Source organism: Sapajus apella, unplaced genomic scaffold, assembly GCF_009761245.1.
Source record: "Sapajus apella isolate SASKATOON/1434 unplaced genomic scaffold, GSC_monkey_1.0 scaffold16, whole genome shotgun sequence".
In the NCBI taxonomy this organism is placed as follows: domain Eukaryota; kingdom Metazoa; phylum Chordata; class Mammalia; order Primates; family Cebidae; genus Sapajus; species Sapajus apella.
This window is the reverse complement of record NW_022436956.1, coordinates 21,366,575-21,384,862: the sequence shown is the minus strand read 5'-3', so window position 1 is coordinate 21,384,862 and position 18,288 is coordinate 21,366,575. Positions and strand designations below refer to the sequence as shown.

Here is an 18,288-nt window from a genome sequence, read left to right as displayed (position 1 = left end):
GCCTGTAATCCCAACACTTAGGGAGGCCAAGGCAGGCGGATCACGAGGTCAGCAGATCAAGACCAATCTGGCCAACATGGTGAAACCCCATCTCTACTAAAATAAAAAAAAATTAGCAGGGTGTGGTGGGGCGCACCTGTAGTCCCAGCTATTCAGGAGGCTTAGGCAGGGGAATCGCTTGACCACAGGAGACAGAGGTTGCAGTGGGCCAAAATAGTGCCACTGCACTCTAGTCTGGGAGACAGAGCAAGACTCCTTCTCAAAAAAAAAGAAAGAAAGAAAGATTTACTACATTGTTATATTGTTATCTTTAAGGCTTTCTTAAAAGAAATGCTTGCCAAATATTCAAATAATCAAAAAATGGCAAAAAACTTTTCTTATGTCATACTGCATATGAACAAGGGGTGTGTGTGTGTGTGTGTGTGTGTGTGTGTGTGTGTTTGCCAAATAGATACACACGCAATTGTTATGGACCAAATTGTATCCCTGCCCAAATTCACACATTGAAGCCCTAGCCCCCAACGTGACTAGATTTGGATATACAGGCATATTTCATTTTATTGTGTTTTGCTTAATGTGCTTCACAGATGCTGGTTTTGGGGGTTTTTTTCAAATTGAAGGTTTGGGGCAACCCTGCATTAAGCAAGTCTATGCGTATCATTTTGTCCAAAGGCATGCGCTCACTTCGTATATCTGTGTCACATTCTGGCAATTCTCACATTATTATTATATTATTATTATATCTGTTACGGTGATTTGCAATCAGTGATCTTTGACGTTACCATTGTAATTGTTTTGAGAGGCCATGAACCACACCCACATAAGACAGTGACCTTAACAAATGTTCTGTGTGTTCTGACTACTCCACTAACCAGCCACCCCTTTCCCTCATTCCCCCACCCTTTCCACTCATGTCTCTATCTCCTAGGGTTTCCCTATTCCCTGAGACACAACACTGAGATTAGACCAACCAATAGCCCTACACTGGCTTATACGTGTTCAAGTGAAAGGAAGAGTCACACATCTCTCACTTTATAGCAAAAGCTAGAAATAATAAAACTTAGTGACAAATGCATGGCAAAGGCTCAGATAAGTCAAAAACCAGGCCTCCTGCCTCAGTTAGCCAAGTTTCTAATGCAAAGGAGAGGATTGGGTTTTTTTAATGTAAACATTACTTTTATTTACTTATTTATTTTTACTTTTTTTAACTTTTACATTAAGTTCAGGAGTACAGGTGCAGGTTTGTTATACAGGTAAACTTGTGTCATGGGGGTTTGTTGTATATATTATTGCATCACCCAGATATTAGACCTAGTACCCATTCTTTATTTTTCCTGATTCTTGCCCTCCTCCCCGTCTCTACCCTCCAATAGGCCCCAGTGTGTGTTGTTCCCCTCTATAGGTCCATGTGTGCTCATTACTTAGCTCCCACTTATATAAGTGATGACATGTGGTATTTGGTTTTCTGTTCCTGAGTTAGTTGGAAAAGTTCTTGAAGGAAATAAAAAGTGTATTAAAACTGTATCAGTGAACACATGGATGATAAAGTAAAACAACCTTATTTATGGAGAAGGTTTTATTTTTTTGTTTTGTTTTGAGATGAAGTCTCACTCTGTCACCCAGGCTGGAGTTCAATGGCATGATCTCAGCTCACTGCAACCTCTGCCTCCTGGGTCCAGGCAATTCTCTCACCTCAGCCTCCTGAGTAACTGGGATTACAGGCACATGCCATCATGCTCAGCTAATTTTTGTATTTTTAGTAGAGACAGGGTTTCACCATGTTGGCCAGGCTGGTCTTGAACTCCTGACCTCAAGTGATTTGCATGCCCCAGCCTCCCAAAGTGCTGGGAATACAGGTGTGAGCCACTGCACCCAGCCATTTATGGAGAATGTTTGAGTGGTCTATGTAGAAGCTCATACCCACCACATTTTCTTAAAGCCAAAGCCTAATCCAGAGCAAGGCCTTAACTCTCTTCAATTCTATAAAGGCTCAGAGAGGTTAGGAAGCTGCAGAAGAAAAGGATGAAGTTAGCAGATGTTGGTTCATGAGTTTGAAGGCCAAGGTGGGTGAATCACCTGAGGTCAGGAGTTCGAAACCAGCCTGACCAACATGGAGAAACCCCATCTCTAATAAAAATGCAAAATTAGCCAGGCGTGGTGGTGCATGCCTGTAATCCCAGCTACTCAGGAGGCTGAGGCAGAAGAATCACTTGAACCCGGGAGGCAGAGGCTACAGAGGGCTGAGATTGTGCCATTGCACACCAGCCTGGGCAACAAGAGTGAAACTCCATCTCAAAAACAAAAAAAAAAAAAGAAGAAATAAAATTATAGCTGCCACAGTGATTCCTCTGATGGATCAAAGTAAACTGAAAATCTTCTAGAAAAGATTCACCATTCTACATGTCATTAAAAGCATTCATGATTCACGAGAGGAGATCAAAATAGCAAAATTAACAGTATGAAAGAAGTTGATTCCAACCCTCATGACTTTTGAGGGGTTTAAGACTTAGTTGAAGAAGTAACTGCAGATGTATTACAAATGGCAAGAGAGCTAGAATCAGAAATAGAGCATGAAAATATAAATAAATTGCTGCAATCTCATGATAAAACCAAATGGATGAGGAGGTGCTTCTAGTGGATGAACAAAGAAAGCGGTTTCTTGAGACAGAATCTACTACTGGTGAAGATGCTGTGAACATTGTTGAAATGACAACAAAGGATTTAGAATAGTCCATAAATTTAGTTGATAAAGCAGTCGCAGGATGAGAAGATTGACTCCAATTTTGAAAAAAGTTCTACTATGGATAAAATGCTATCAAACAGCACTGCATGTTACTGAGAAATCTTTCAAGAAGAGAAGCCAACTGATGAGGTAAGCTTCATTGTTTACTTAGAAGAATTTGCCACAGCCATCCAACCTTCAGCAACCACCATCTGATCAGTCAACAGCCCTCAACATTAAGGTAAGACCCTTCACCAGCAAAAAGATTATGACTCACTTAAGGCTCAGATGATTGTTAGCATATTTTAATAATATATTTTTTAAATTAAGGTATGCACACTTTTTAGACATAATGCTATAGTATACTTAAAAGGTTATAGTGTAACTATAACTTTTATATGCACTGGGAAACCAAAAAATTTGTGTGACTTGCTTTATTGCCATACTTACTTTATTGCAGTGGTCTAAAACCAAACCCGCAATATCTCTGAGGTATGCTAGTAGCACCTTTAGGGAGGTAATTAAAGTTATATGAGGTCATAAGGGTAGAGCCCTGATCCAATACAACTGTTGTCTTTCTAGAAGTGGAAGAGACACGACACCAGGATGCAAGTGCAAGAGAAAAAGCCATACAAAGACACAGCAAGAAGGCCATCTGCAAGATAAGAAGAGAGGCTTTAGGAAAAATCAAACCTGCCAACACCAGAAGAGCAGTGAAGATCAGGAACACTTAAAACTATGTCATTCGAAAAATAAAAATGTTTATATTGGTGATAAGATACAGGGGAAATAACAGCAACTATAAAGAATTTGAAAATCTATCATGTGTAATAAGAAGTAGACTCATTCTGTACAACTCCACACAATAGAAACAGCGTCGATAAAGCAGTCATTACAGAGTAGTATATTTTGACAAACTTTTAAAAACAACTATCCTCAAGATTTAATTTGCAAAAGTGGCATTTTCGTAGTAGTATTTAAGAGTACAGGTAAGAAATGTGAGTTTTAAAAACATAACATAACAAAAACCTGCCTGTTACTCAGAACTGCCCAGAGGCAGTATGAAATACCTCAAGTTCTCGCTCACTAAAGGTGTTCAGATTTGGCTGACAAACTGATGGAATATTATAGAGAAGATTCAGGCATCTGAGATATTTGGACCAAATCATCTCTCCAGTTCCTTCTAATCTCTGGATGCTTTTTTTTACAACTTAATTTATATTTAATGAAAATTAAGTTGTATTTCTCCCTAAGGGAAGGATCTGGGGACAAGACAAACCACCTCAGATTTCTGAGTTTATACGAGCCTTATGATTTTTTCTTTTCTACTCTCATCAAAACAATAGAAAAGTCCTTGCTTTACATATAAATTGTTTATACATAAATATACTGTATATGACTGCCAGAAAGGCCAACGACAATAGGAGCATTTCTTTTTTACTTTAGCCACACCAAGAATGGTTAGCCAGGCTATTCAATATGACAACTGAGAAAAGCACAAAGAAGGTAAATCAAATAGACTTTAAAAAGAAAAAATTAGTATTAAAACACAAGAGACTTCACTTTTAATGGTATAACAACCAAAAAAAGTGATATAAGGAATACAGAAACTGGCTGTTTCTAGTGTGAATACATAAAGATCAATAAGATGAAATAGAAGATAGAATGTATTTCCTATGTTAAGCCAAGTTTTTTTTTTTTTATCAGATTATTAGGGATTTTCATGGAAATATGTAAAACAACACTTGGTTCATTTCTACTTCCCTATAATTAAAGCATGAGTTCCAGTCTGTGATGGTACTGGGAGTTTGGTGAGAGAAGTGCATCCTAGAATTCAACTAAAATAATATTACAAATCCAGAATCTGGGGTACCACTGATGACCCTACTTGTCAATATAGTACAGAGAAGGAATGCAAAACAGGCAAAAAAAACAGAAGGCAACTACTTTGCCCTATGGCACAAGTTACCTGCTTCTGACCCTCCTTTCTCACACATAACAGCCATTTCTACTTTAAAATCACATTTATTTTGAAAAACAATTACTTTTCCAAAATATAAAAGCACTGCCTTGGAGATACATACCTAGAAGCTGTTTCTGGAGCACTTCTAGTACCAGTCTGATCTTTGTAAAAACTTCAGATGGTGATGGATATTCCAAGTTAGTCATTATAGATTCAAAACGAATAATAACTATGTCAGGCTGGTTTTCTATCACAGCATGAAGGGATGGGCAAGAAGCCAGAGGCCTAAGGATATACTTCAGCAGCATCTGACCTGAAAAATCACATGATCATTCATCAAAAAATCACTATAAGAAACTTCTAGGCCAAGCACGGTGGCTCACATCTATAATCCCAGCACTCTGGGAGGCCAAGGAGAGTGGATCATCTGAGGCCAGGAGTTCAAAACTAGCCTAGCCAACATGGTGTGACCCCGCCTCTACTAAAAATACAAAAATTAGCTGGGCGTGGTGGCAGGCGCCTGTAATCCCGCCGACTCGGGAGGCTAAGGCAGAAGAACTGCTTGAACCCAGGAGGTAGAGGTTACAGTAAGCCGAGATCACGCCATTGCACTCCAGCATGGGTGACAAAAGCAAAACTCCATTTCAAAAAAAAAAAAAGAATTTCTAAAAAGCATGTCAAAAAAATATATAAATCTTTGAGCTTAACAACCAAAATACATATACCATGACATTGCACACCAACCATTATGCAGTGCAGGTTTTACCACTAAAGTTTCCCAGATTGTCTACATATTTTTATTTACATTATTCAAAAACCAGATAAAAAGAAAACAGTTTAAAAAAAAAAAAACAATCTCTTAATAAAAAGGCTAATATTTATGACAATTCCCTTTGATGAATCAAGAGGCCAGACTCTATATTCATACTCTCCAGAGAATATTTTATCATCTTTTCTGTCTTCCCTTTAACACTGGGCCTTAGGAGATTTTGTGTAAATGACACAAAGTAGCATGCTTACCAAATGATTTAAGCTTGCTGCGTAGTTCTCCAAGAACAGAAAATGCCAAGAGGACAGAACTGATGGGTGGCAAAGGGACCTTCTCCTCTTTTTGTGATTGTTCAGTGTATAAATGAAGTTCGGTTTGTAGGTAAGATTCCAAACTGCTGGTATCTAAGAGAAAAGGGGGAAAAATATCAGCTGTCTCACCAATACAAGATGTTCCCACTTCTATTCCTCAGAGTTCATTCTCTGATATTTCTAAATGCAGTGCTATTAGAATGTACTCCTAATGCAACCAAATATGAATTATGACATACATGTCCTTAGCATCACTTTAAAAAAGGAAATGACTTTTTGAGGTCAGATGCAGTGGCTCATGTCTATAATCCCAGCACTTTGAGAGACTTAGGCAGGAAGACTGCTTGAGCCCAGGAGTTCAAGACCAGTCTGGGCAGTGTAGTGAGACCCTGTCTCTAAAAAAATATTTTTAAATTGGTCAGGTGTGGTAGCACGCACCTGTGGTCCCAGCCACTGGGGGCGGGGTGGGGAAGTAATGGGGGCTAATGCAGGAGGATCACTTCAGCTCAGGAGTTTGAGACTAGTAAGCTATCGAGCCACTGCACTTCAGCCTGTGCGACAGAGCAAGCCTCTGTTTAAAAAAAAAAAAAAAAAAAAAAAGATGAGGTCCTAGTTTGACAGACCTTCCTTTCTATTTTCTTTCTGCCCAACAAGTTTAACAAGTAGGATATGTTATAACAAATAATTCAACATACCTGCCCTCTTTTCTTAACTAATATTCTACTTGAGAACAGAATCTAAAATTTCAGGATAACTTCCTTCAAATACCTGATACACATACACATATGCACATGTGTGTCTATGTACACACATACGTTATATAATGAACTTGCAGGCCAAGGTGGCTACAGGAAAGGAAACAGGGGGAGACAGTTTCTCTTGAAATACACTAAATTTCAAGATCCAATGTTGGAAAATACAACAGGTACAATAGCAGGTCCTTGATATACAGCCTCTGAAGTTTTACTCTTAAAGCAAACAACACACCAAAGAGGGCTCATACCCAGAGGTAGGCAGAAAGGCTGAGAGCCAAGTAGCATAAATCAAAGCCAGGGCAGAAGTAATCCTATTTCCTCACCTTGCAAAGCATTCCCTATCTCATGATTTTCCCCAAGGACTGGAAAAAAATTGAGCAAAACCCCTCTTCTACCCACAAGTCTACTGGTCCATCTTCTTTCCTAAGCAAGAGAGAGAATGGCTAGATAGCTTCTTTACACTTTCTAGCCAAACAAACTGCTGGGATTAGGGCTGTCAGGAACAGGCATGTCCTACAAGGCAACGGAAACTTAATGTGGTCGCAAATTGCTACCACCTCCTTGAGCACACTCTCACCACACGGACCTCAATTACCCTATCATTTTTTCTCACATTCCTAGGGAATGGGACAAAAAAAAGGAATGTAAGGGAAGTAAGGTGAGGGCACTGTAGGGACCCAGATGAGTTGGTCCTAAGAAAGCATCTTGCTAACAGGAGCACTCAATACAGACTTGGAAGATTATGAATGAAACCTCATCTACCAAGACAAAAATTTAGAGTATATTCAGACACCACTGGTTCAGGCAGATGAAGCAAAGCAGTCCACCTGAGGTCAGCAGCACCTTTTGATGGTGGGAACTTCCACACAATCAGCTTCTGCCACTCTTCTCCAAGGTGATAAAGTATGTTCTGTTTCTGTATTGTGAACTCCATGCTGAGAGATTTCAATATTTTTAAATCAAAGCATTTCCTGGATTTTAATAGCTTCAAGCATTTCTGTGCCTGGGTAATGAAATGGAATCACTGTTAAACATTCCATCTGGACTCAGGGCAATTAGAATATATTTGCATAATGATAAAGAATACAAAATTTACTGAAAACAAGAAGAACACTTATTGCTCATGCTTTGGGGAAAGCATTTAGTACCTCTTCCAGACGCTGAGCACCAGTGACATACTTCTTCTCTGTTAATGCACAATTATATTCTTCAATAGCAGTGGAAAACTGAAAAATTAAGTATAATAGTTTATACATCCTATTATTTCAAGTCTTGCTGCTTTTAAAATATTAAGAAATGCTCCCACTTTCCCTCCCTCCCCCATATGCAAAAAAAAAAAAAAAAAAGAAAAGAAAAGAAAATATGAAGAAAAAATACAATATAGTCAGGAGACAGCCACTGAATAATGAGACCAAGTGAAAAAAAACAAGCTTCTCACCACCAAAACACTAGGGTTCAAGTTGAGTTTACTGACCTCCTGCAGCTGTTTAAGCAAACTTAGGACAACTGAGTCTCTTTCCAACTGTTGCTTTAAGTCTGTAAATTCACCAGTTGATACGTGAAGATCCCGGCGGACCTAATTCACACATCAAAGACAAGAACTTTTAAGCTATACCATACCTAATAAATATAACATTTACAGCAAATCAATAAGTTTCATTAAGTCAACGTAATTCATGTTGAAATTTAAATGCTAGTTAAGACTGTAATAAAAATCACAATGCAGTAGGAAGATACCTTAGAGGTCCAACTAGTCCAAATCCTTATCCTATTCCAAGAAGACCCATTCCTCTCAACATAATATCTTCATGTCACCATCTATTTTTAATTTCAGCAGGTATCTTTCATCAGAGAGTTCATCCACCTACTAGAAAGGTATCCCCACTGCCAAGTGATAACTCATTCTACAGTCAGACAGCTCTATTAGAATTTTTTTTTAATTGAAACGGGGTCTCACTCTGTTGCCCAGGCTGAAATGCAGTGGTACAATCTCAAGTCATTGCAGCCTCAACTTCCCTGGGCTTAAGCGATCCTTCCACCTCAGCTCTGCCAAGTAGCCAGGAAAACAGGCACGTACTACTATGCCTGGCTAATTTTTGTATTTTTTGTAAAGAGTTTCACCATGTTGTCCAGGCTGGTCTTGAACTCCTGGACTCAGGTGATCTGCCCACCTGGCATCCCAAAGTTCTGAGATTGCAGGTGTGAGCCACCGCAGCTTGTCAAAAAGATTTAATATTGAGGCAGAATCTACCCCGAATTCTGTCCCACCTTATCAATGACTTTACATGGATCAATTATTCCCTCTCTCCTACAATCTCCGATTAACCTTAATTTATCTTCACTCATTCATGAAATATATATTGACTGAACACCTATGAGTGCATGACTTATCCTATCAAATTTAATGTTAAAATTTCTCCCGTCTTTCAGAAAAAATTCCCTCCACCTCACCAACCACCCTATTTCTCAGTAACTGCCTCATTTTTCTCCTCCCTCTCACAAATAGCTTCCTGAAATAATGATCAATATTCACTGTCTTTACATTCTCACCCCTCACTCACTCTATACCTCACTGTGATCTGGTTCCTAGCCCCACCATTCTATCAAAACTGTTCCTTCCAAAAAAAAAAAAAAAAAAAAAAACCAAAAACAAAAACAAAAACACTGAACTCCTTATTGCTAAATCCAAAGCATACATTACTAGTACAATCGTGTGTCACTTAACAATGGGGACACATTCTGAGAAATGCACTGCTAGGTGACTTTGTTATCATGCAAACATCATAGAGTATACTTACCCAAACCTAGATGGTATGTTCTACTATGCACCTAGGCTATATAAAACTATTGCTCCTGGGCTAATAACCCATACAGCATGTTACCATACCATTTACACAATGATAAATATTTGTATATGTAAACACAGAAAACATACAGTAAAAATACAGCATAAAAATGGTACACCTGTATAGGGTACTTACTACAAATGGAGGTTGCAGGACCAGAGTTGCTCTGGGTGAGTAAGTGGGTGAGTGGTGAGTGAATGTGAAGACCTAGGACATTAGTGTACTCTACTGAAGACTTTATAAACACTGTACATTAGGGTACACTAAATTTATTTCTAAAATTTTTCTTTCTTCAAAAATAAATTAACATTAGCTTACCGTAACATTTTTACTTTATAAACTTTTTAACTTTTTTTTTTTTTGAGGAGTCTTACTCTGTCACCCAGGCTGAAGTGCAGTGGCACAATATCAGCTAACTGCAACCTCCACCTCTCAGGTTCCAGCAATTCTCCTGCCTCAGCCAACCAAGTAGCTGGAATAACAGGCGCCCACCACCACACCAGCTAATTTTTGTATTTTCAATAAAGACGAAATTTCACCATGTTGGCCAGGCTGGTCTCGAACTCCTGACCTCAAGTGATCCGCCCACGTCTGCCTCCCAAAGTGCTGGGATTACGGGCATGAGCTACTGTGCCCAGCTAATCTTTTTAACTTTTTGACATTTGTAAAAACACATCTTAAAACACAAACACACTATATAGCTGTACAAAAATACTTTTTGTGTGTCTTTATTTCCTCTAAAAAAAAAAAAAAACCAGATACATGCAAGGAACATGCAAGTTTGTTACAAAGGTATACATGTGCCATGGTGGTTTGCTGCACCTATTAACCCAACCTCTAAGTTCCGTCCCTTCGCCCCTCATCCCCCAACAGGCCCTGCTGTGTGTTGTTCCCCTTTTTGTGTCCATGTGTTCTCATTGTTCAACCCCCACTTATGAGTGAGAACATGCGGTGTTTAGTTTTCTGCTCCTGTGTTAGTTTACTGAGGATAATGATTTCAGCTTCATCCATGTCCCTGCAAAGGACATGATCTCATTCCTTTTTATGGCTACATAGAATTCCATGGTGTATATGTACCACATTTTCTTTACCCAGTCTATTACTGCTGGGCCTTTGGGTTAGTTCTATGTCTTTGCTATTGCAAATAGTACTACAATAAACATTTGTGTGCATGTGTTTTTATAGGAGAATGATTTATATTCCTTTGGGCATACAGCAAGTTTTGATGAGCCGAGATCGTGCCACTGTACTCCAGCCTGGGCAACAGAAGTGAAACTCCATCTCAAAAAACAAATTTCTTGTTTGAGCTATTGCATTTCAAGGTATCTCTTTTTATTTACTGTTTGTTTTTTTTTGTTTTACAACAGTCTAGCCTTCACCTTAATATAATCCAACTGCCTATGAAAGACCATTGGATATCTCATAGGCACCTTAAATTTAAATTCCTCAAATCTCTCACAAAAACCTGCTCTTTCTCTAAATTCTCTCAGTGAATGGAATGAAACCATGATCTAGCTTCCCCGTTATCCTTGACTCCTACATCTTTCACTGCCCACATCAACAATTCCCAAACATTCTCTCTGAAATGTCACTAGAATCCATCAATTTTTTTCCATCCCCACTGCCACTGACTTCAGGGGAAGTCACCACCCTTTTTTTCCCTCAATTATTTTAACTGCTTCTGAACATCTTAACTGCCTTCTCATATCCTGGATTCATTTCCCTCAAGTCCTTTCTTCAAACTGCAAGCAGAATAGGACTACTAAAATTCGAATATGATCTCAATCTCTTACTTAAAATCCTCTGTGGCTTCCACAGTGCCATCAAGACAACGTCCACACTAACTTTATCATATTACTACTAACCTAATATGCAAGCTCCTTGCTTACCTTTGTAACTGCATCTTATGTCCCTTCTCACCACAATCCCTAAACGTTCATCTTATAGAATATTTGTAGCCCCCCAAAAATGACATCTCTCCATTACCTCCATCCCTATGCCTACCTAAAACTTATGGCTACTTACAACACTCCTCCTTCCTCTTTTGCCTATCACTTCCCATCTCGGTTTGGATACTGTTTCCTATAGGAAGCCATCCTTAGCTTTATCTCCTCTCTCTAACTGTATTACTCCTATTTATTGTTGTGTCACACTACTATCAGGCATGAGAATCACACCTTGGAATAAAAAACATTCTTATTCAGCAACTATCACAGTATCTGGCACCTTTTAAGTGCACAATAAATATACCAAATGCCTGAATAAACCTGTAACATACACCTACTGAAAAAATTCTCCATTATGAACCATAAATTTGAGTATTTCTCCTGTATGACAGAGCTTCAAATATTGAAACTGTTTCTTCCCAAGGCTAAACAACCTCAGTTTATTTCATAGCTCTTCAAATAGTACAGTGTTCAGAGCTAAACCAAATACAACAACCACAACTAAATGAATTTCAACGGCCAGGATGTGGCCGGTAAAAGGTAGAGAGCCAATTAATGTCTTGTTCCAGACACTTCATTTCTAATAGCACAGTCTAATACTGCACTATGGATACTGACTCCCAAATTAATCCACTAATTGCAAATACACTCTGGGGATATTTTTTGAACTGTGCCAGAGGTGCAGAGTAACAGATTGATTTTTATTAAAATCTTTAATCAGAATGATTGGTGAGTGGGATACTAAGTAGATATTCTGGGTAACTGGTGTTTTCCTCACTTGTGATTCAGGTTTTCTAGGGAACTTCTGAAAAATACATTTGTTCACTTTCGTTTTTTAATAACTATGACATAGGGAACAGACTTGATATTTTTCCTTGGTATTAAGAACCTACAGAATACCTCAAGATCATGATTTTGAATATCAATGAGCCCTGTGCAATAATTTAGAAATAGATATAGAAACACCTACGATTGTACTTTGTTTAAACCTCTTATGTCAGTATGCTTGCTCTCAACTGCCAATTTGTGCTAAAAGAAAACTTCGGGGAAAAATTCCTGCTGAGATACATGAGCAAATGTTTTTAAAATTATAAAGCAGTTGTTTTCAAACTGAGTTACTTCTTTTTCTAATGACAACACTCCAACAAACATGATAAATATTTCTCAAACCCACCAGACTTCCCCTAAGACGTCTATGAAGCACTAACCCACAAAGTGACACTGTACAAGAAAGGCAAAGATCCTATGTATGCCCAAGGAAAGTGGCTTTATGACAGAAAGTAGACTGGTTATGATGGATAAACCAAGCCAATTTTCCAGAAGAAGGCCAAAAGACAAAGATTATGTTTTGTTTATTAGTTCTGCTTGAGTCAGGGTCTTACAGTCACCCATGCAATCACGGTTGGGCAACAAGCAATCCTCCCATCTCAGCCTCCCAAGAAGCTGGGACTACTGGCACAAGCCACCACACCCAGCTAAATTGTTTACTTTTTGTAGAGACGAGGTCTCACTATGTTGCGCAGGCCGGTCTCAAACTCTTGGGCTCAAGCCATCCTCCCACTTCTGCCTCCCAAAGTGTTAGGATTACAGGTGTGAGCCACCACACCTGACAGAAGATTATGTTGATGCTTGAATTTGTTGAGGCCAGCTGCAGATCTAAAAGAATGTTGGCCATTAAGAGACGTAAGCATTTAAGCCAGGTGCAGTGGCTCCCGCCCTATAAACCTAGAGGCCGAAGCAGGGGAATTGCTCGAGTCCAGGAGTTTGAGACCAGCCTGGGCAACATGCAAAATCCTGTCTCTACAAAAAATGCAAAAATTAGCCAAGTGTAGTGGTGCACACCTATAGTCCCAGCTACTTGGGAGGCTGAGGTGGGAAGACTGCTTGAGTCTGGCAGGCTGAAGCTGCAGTGAGCTATTCATGTCACTGCACTCCAGCCTGGGTGACAGAGAACCTATCTCAAAAAAAAAAAAGAGACAGAGACAGAGATATAAGCAATTAAATTAGATGAGAAAAGGTGAAATGATCCACTTCTAAGCTTCATCTGTTTGTATTTTATTATGAAGACAATAAATTCCAGAAGTTTTTTTTAATGTATGAAGTGCTATTCTGGCCGGGCGGGTGGCTCACACTTGTAATCTCAGTACTTTGGGAGGCCAAGGCAGGCGGATCACCTGAGGTCAGGAGTTCAAGATCAGCCTGACCAACATGGCAAAACCCCATCTCTACTAAAAATGCAAAAATTAGCTGGGTGTGGTGGCACATGCCTGTAATCCCAGCTATTTGGGAGGCTGAGGCAGGCGGGTCACTTGAACCCAGGAGGTGGAGGTTGCAGTGAGCCAAGATTGCATCACAGCTCTACAGCCTAGGCAACAAGAGCGGGACTCGAAAGAAGAAAGAAAGAAAGAAAAAGAAGAAAGAAAAGAAAGAAAAAGAAAGAAAGAAAGAGAGAGAGAGAGAGAAAGAGAAAGAAAGGAAGGGAGGGAGGGAGGGAGGGAGGGAAGGAGGGAAAGAAGGAAGGAAGGAAGGAAAAAGAAAGAAAAAGAAAGAAGGAAGGAAGGAAGGAAGGAAAGAAAGAGGAAGGAAAGGGAGGGGAGGGGAGAAGAGAAGAGGGGAGGGGAGGGGAGGGAGGAAGGAAAGAAGGAAGGAAGGAAGGGAAGGAAGGGAAGGAAGGAAAGAAAGAGTGCTATTCAAATGCAAGACATTATTATTATGGCTGAATAATTTTTTTTTTAGACAGGGTCTCACTCTGTCACCCAGGCTGGAGTACAGTGGTATGATCACAACTCACTGCAGCCTCAACCTCCAAGGCTCAAATGCTCAAAAGATCCTCCCACATATCAGCCTCTTGAGTAGCTAAGACTGCAGGAGCCCACCATGACACCTGGCTAATGTTTGTTGTTTTCTTGTAGAGACCAGGTTTCACCATGTTGCCCAGGCTGGTCTCCAACTCCTAGGCTCAAGCAATCCACTGACTTCAGCCCCACAACGTGCTGGGATTACAGGTGTGATCCACCAGGCCTGGTCAAGTTTTCTTCCATAAAAAATAAGTTATTTAAATGGCATTTTTGGATGATACTTCTATTTTAGAATTGAAGTCACCCTACAATCATTTAGTTCAATCTCCATTTACCAATCAGAAAAGTGAGGGTTTGAAAAGCTGTACACAATTAAGCTGTCTCAGGAATCAGAAAGCCAAACCACCTCCCTAACAAACCTACCCAATATAACTGATTATCCTTACCTCACTCTCTATCCTAGATTTCAGCAGGTCAATGTCTTCAGATAGCTTATCCACCTGAGTAATCAGGTCCTGTGCACTCTGCATGCTAGGCAGGAATTCACTGTACTTCTTACTAATCATACTGCACACCTCACCCTATAATATAAAACAGAATTATCATAAAAGACAGTGAGGTGAGTAGAGAACTCTGATAAAAAATATATTCGTGTTCCACAAGGCATTTTCCATGTTAGAATCTTCTTGCCACACTGAGGGGGGGCCGGGCGCGGTGGCTCACGCCTGTAATCCAAGCACTTTGGAGGCCAAGGCAGGCGGATCACCTGAGGTAGGGAGTTCAAGACCAGCCTGACCAACATTGTGAAACTCCGTCTTTATAAAAAAATAATAATAAATAAAAAATAATAAAATTAAAAACACATTGAGGGGCCGGGAGCGGTGGCTCAGACCTGTAATCCCACCACTTTGGGAGGCTGAGGCGGTTGGATAACCTGAGGTCAGGAGTTCGAGGCCAGCCTGACCAACATGGTGAAACCCCATCTCTACTAACAATACAAAAATAAAAACAGCCAGGCGTGGTGGCGCGCACCTGTAATCCCAACTACTTGGGAGGCTAAGGCAGGAGAATCGCTTGAACCCGAGAGGCGGAGGTTACGGTGAGCCGAGATCACGCCATTGCACTCCAGCCTGGGCAACAGAGCAAGACTCTCTCTCAAAAATAAATAAACAAACAAATAAATAAATATGAAGACATATTGAGGGTTTGGAGTTTTTTGGTTTTTTTTTTTTAATGTCGTGGAGGAAAAAGGTGCAATCCCCCAGGCTATTTTATTTATCAACAAATCAAGGAGTGGGTGGAGGAAATACACTTACTTGTTGGGGAAAGGGAGGGGGAAGATCCTGTCTCTTTCCTATTCCTCTCCTGCTCTCGCTCCCTAGCTTCCTCCGAGCTTCCAGTTGCTCCTCCCGCTCTGCTGATCTCTTCAGCCTCCCTCTTCCCCCGGCATACCCCTCCCCAACGTAACCCCACTCCCCCGTGCCCCTCAGCCACCGCCTCTTCGTCCCCACAGTCCCAGGCCTCCTCAGTCCCCAACCCCAGAATGGGCTCCCCTCCAAGCTCCTTCCTCAATCCACAGCTCTAGGCCCTCCCACCCTCATTGAGCCCCCACACCTAGATCTCCCCGGCAGGCCCCAGTCTGCTGGTCCCCACTTTGTTAGCCCTTAGCCCCCCACTCCTCTCGCCAGTCCCTTCACACTTGGACCTGGCGTCCCCTTCCAGTCAGCTGACAGCTGCCCGGATCTCACCTTGATCTCCTCCACCCGCCGCGTCAGGCGGCTGATCCGGGTCCCCAAATCCTCCTTTTCCAGCCTCCCAGAGTGTGCCAAAACTTCTGTCACAAACGAGGCCATGGCCAAGACGGGAACCAACGCTGACTGGGTCACTATCGTAGCCAGCGCGGCAGCTCCCGTCCCGCCGGCAGTCTTGACGCGCGGCCTGCCGGGAAACGGAGTCTCAAAGGCGTCAGACCGCCGCCCGGAAAACGAGGGGCGCACTACAACTCCCAGCAGGCACCGCGCCAATCCTGGGATGGGAGTTCCACGGTGTCCCGTAGTTGGCAAACTGTAGGCAGACGCGTTTTCCTTCTTAGCTGTTTTCAAACAGTTTGTTGCTTCCCGCCCGTTTTTCACTAGAGGAAATTAAACGTTTTAAATAACCAGCACTAACTGAACCTTTCTAAACTTCAAAAGGCGTACCTGTAAAATTATCTAGCTGATAGAGCCAACGAGCCCATCCCGAGCTTTTTTCCTTAACTTTTATAGGGCCGCTGTGGCATCAGAATCTATGAATGGCGCCCTCTGGAGTTGTGTAACGAAGTGGCGTCACTACCTTATAAATAAAAGGTTGCCTATAATTACACTTACGTACATATATTATTACATCTACGTGATACATTACACATTTACGTTACCTACCTTACATATTTATATTACTTAGATATACATATTAGTCCTGTGTGAACTAGAACAAGATACTTAAGTACTTTCTATCAGATTATAAATATGTAAATGTTTCAAAAGCTTTTTAAAATCGTTTATTTTAATGCATTGCATACAGAAGGATGTTCACAATATTCTTTTTTTTAAAGACGGGTTTCACCGTGTTGGTCAGGCTGATCTTGAACTCCCGACCTCAGGTGATCCGCCCGTCTTGGCCTCCAAAGTGCTTGGATTACAGGCGTGAGCCACCACGCCCGGCCATGTTCACAATATTCTATGTGTAGTATGATTCCTTTTTAAAAACGTAAGTCTAGCTGGGCGTGGTGGTTCACGCCTGTTTCTCAGTCCCCACCTTACAAGGAAATTAACTTTGAAACAACCGATCTGCTTTTCGTTCTTTGTTTCCCTTTCTTCAGCCTTTTTCTTTCTATAAAACCAACGTCCTCTGTTCAGCTCATGGAGACACTGATTCCACTTTATGGAATGAAGTGTTGTCGGATTCTAGAATCACGAATAAAGTGAATTAAGAACTTTAAATTTGTTGTAATTTTGTCTTTTGACAACAGTAATGAGAAATCTGAACTGAGAATCAAAGGAAGTGCTACTTTGAGGTTGAGGTTCTGGGATCTCCCTCCAGAAAACCTATCTATACATACCCACAAAACACAACTAACTACCTAAGCTCTTGCTTCTTCCTGAGCAAAGAGACTACTGGGTAAGGTGAAGACTGCTCCTCAAGGTCCAAGGAAAAGTCAGGGAAGAGCCAGAGTTAGACTGAGAAAGGACAAGAAAGACCGTGCAGTATGGACTGCGATGGCTACACACAGTGCATGTAGCAATGAATGAATACTTGAATTTAAAAAATGAAATTAATAAATGAATATGTTCTGTATTCCCTCATTAACCTCACCTTCTTCATAGTTCACATTTATCATGCCTTGATTATGTCTCCCAATTCACAAATTTTCACAAATCATCAGGAAAAGGCAAGGAAATCAAGAGCAAAGTCTGGAAGGATTCCTCCTGGCCTAACATGGCTCACATACACACAACGTACCTGCATTCAGGAAGCAAATTAGCAAACACATAATTCTGACAAAGGACAGTACAAGCAGACAGCGTTTCCAAGTTTGCACAGTATTTGCCACCACGTTGCTATAAAAGCAGCACAAGGTGCCTGCAATTTGAAAAAGCAACCCATTTGCTTCAAAATAGTACGCAAGGGAAGGGGTGGGTGCGGGTAGAAATGAAGCAAGATTGGGATGAGTGGATACTTTTTGAAGCAGAATGATGCAATATGGGATTTCTTTATACCATTCACTCTACTTTTGTATATGTTTGAAATTTTCTGTAATAAAACATAAAAGAAAAATGAGCACGTCAGATGATTCTTTGTGCCTCCCCACAAACCCTCGCACCACTGACAATCACTGGTATACCAGATGGCTTAGGGTGTTGAGCCATCATTCAAAGTCAAGATCCTCCTTTCTCAGGAGATGTCTCTTCCTTTCAGGAACACCTTTGCTTTCACTTCATATCTACCCCACAGAGTGCAGTAAGTTAATATGTGAATAGGGAAACAGGGAAACACATGAGTCAGACATTCACGACTCCAACAGAATGTCTGCTTTCTTCTCTGTTTTGCCATAAAGACTAGAGCCTCACCCACATGCTGTGTCACCAGTGTGCAGGGGCAGCTGCTGCCACCTGGGGACAAGAACATGAAATGTCCTCCTC

The 18,288-nt window shown here is 40.8% G+C and overlaps 1 protein-coding gene across 2 annotated transcripts in view; it reads right to left on the bottom strand.

Moving 5' to 3' along the window:
- ZW10 (zw10 kinetochore protein) overlaps nt 1-16,103 on the bottom strand; it is a 36,135-nt gene extending 20,032 nt beyond the window's left edge. Inside the window, exons 1-7 of one of the 2 annotated variants that reach the window (XM_032285505.1) lie at nt 15,859-16,103; nt 14,557-14,691; nt 7,995-8,096; nt 7,669-7,746; nt 7,364-7,523; nt 5,706-5,858; nt 4,807-4,998 (exon numbers count right to left, since the gene is read on the bottom strand). In XM_032285505.1, the coding sequence (XP_032141396.1) occupies nt 4,807-4,998; nt 5,706-5,858; nt 7,364-7,523; nt 7,669-7,746; nt 7,995-8,096; nt 14,557-14,691; nt 15,859-15,963 (925 nt within the window). In that variant the 5' untranslated portion in view covers nt 15,964-16,103. The remainder of the gene's footprint in view (nt 1-4,806; nt 4,999-5,705; nt 5,859-7,363; nt 7,524-7,668; nt 7,747-7,994; nt 8,097-14,556; nt 14,692-15,858) is intronic. The other variant, XM_032285506.1, reaches the window with a different exon arrangement.
- Nucleotides 16,104-18,288: the final 2,185 nt, after the last annotated feature.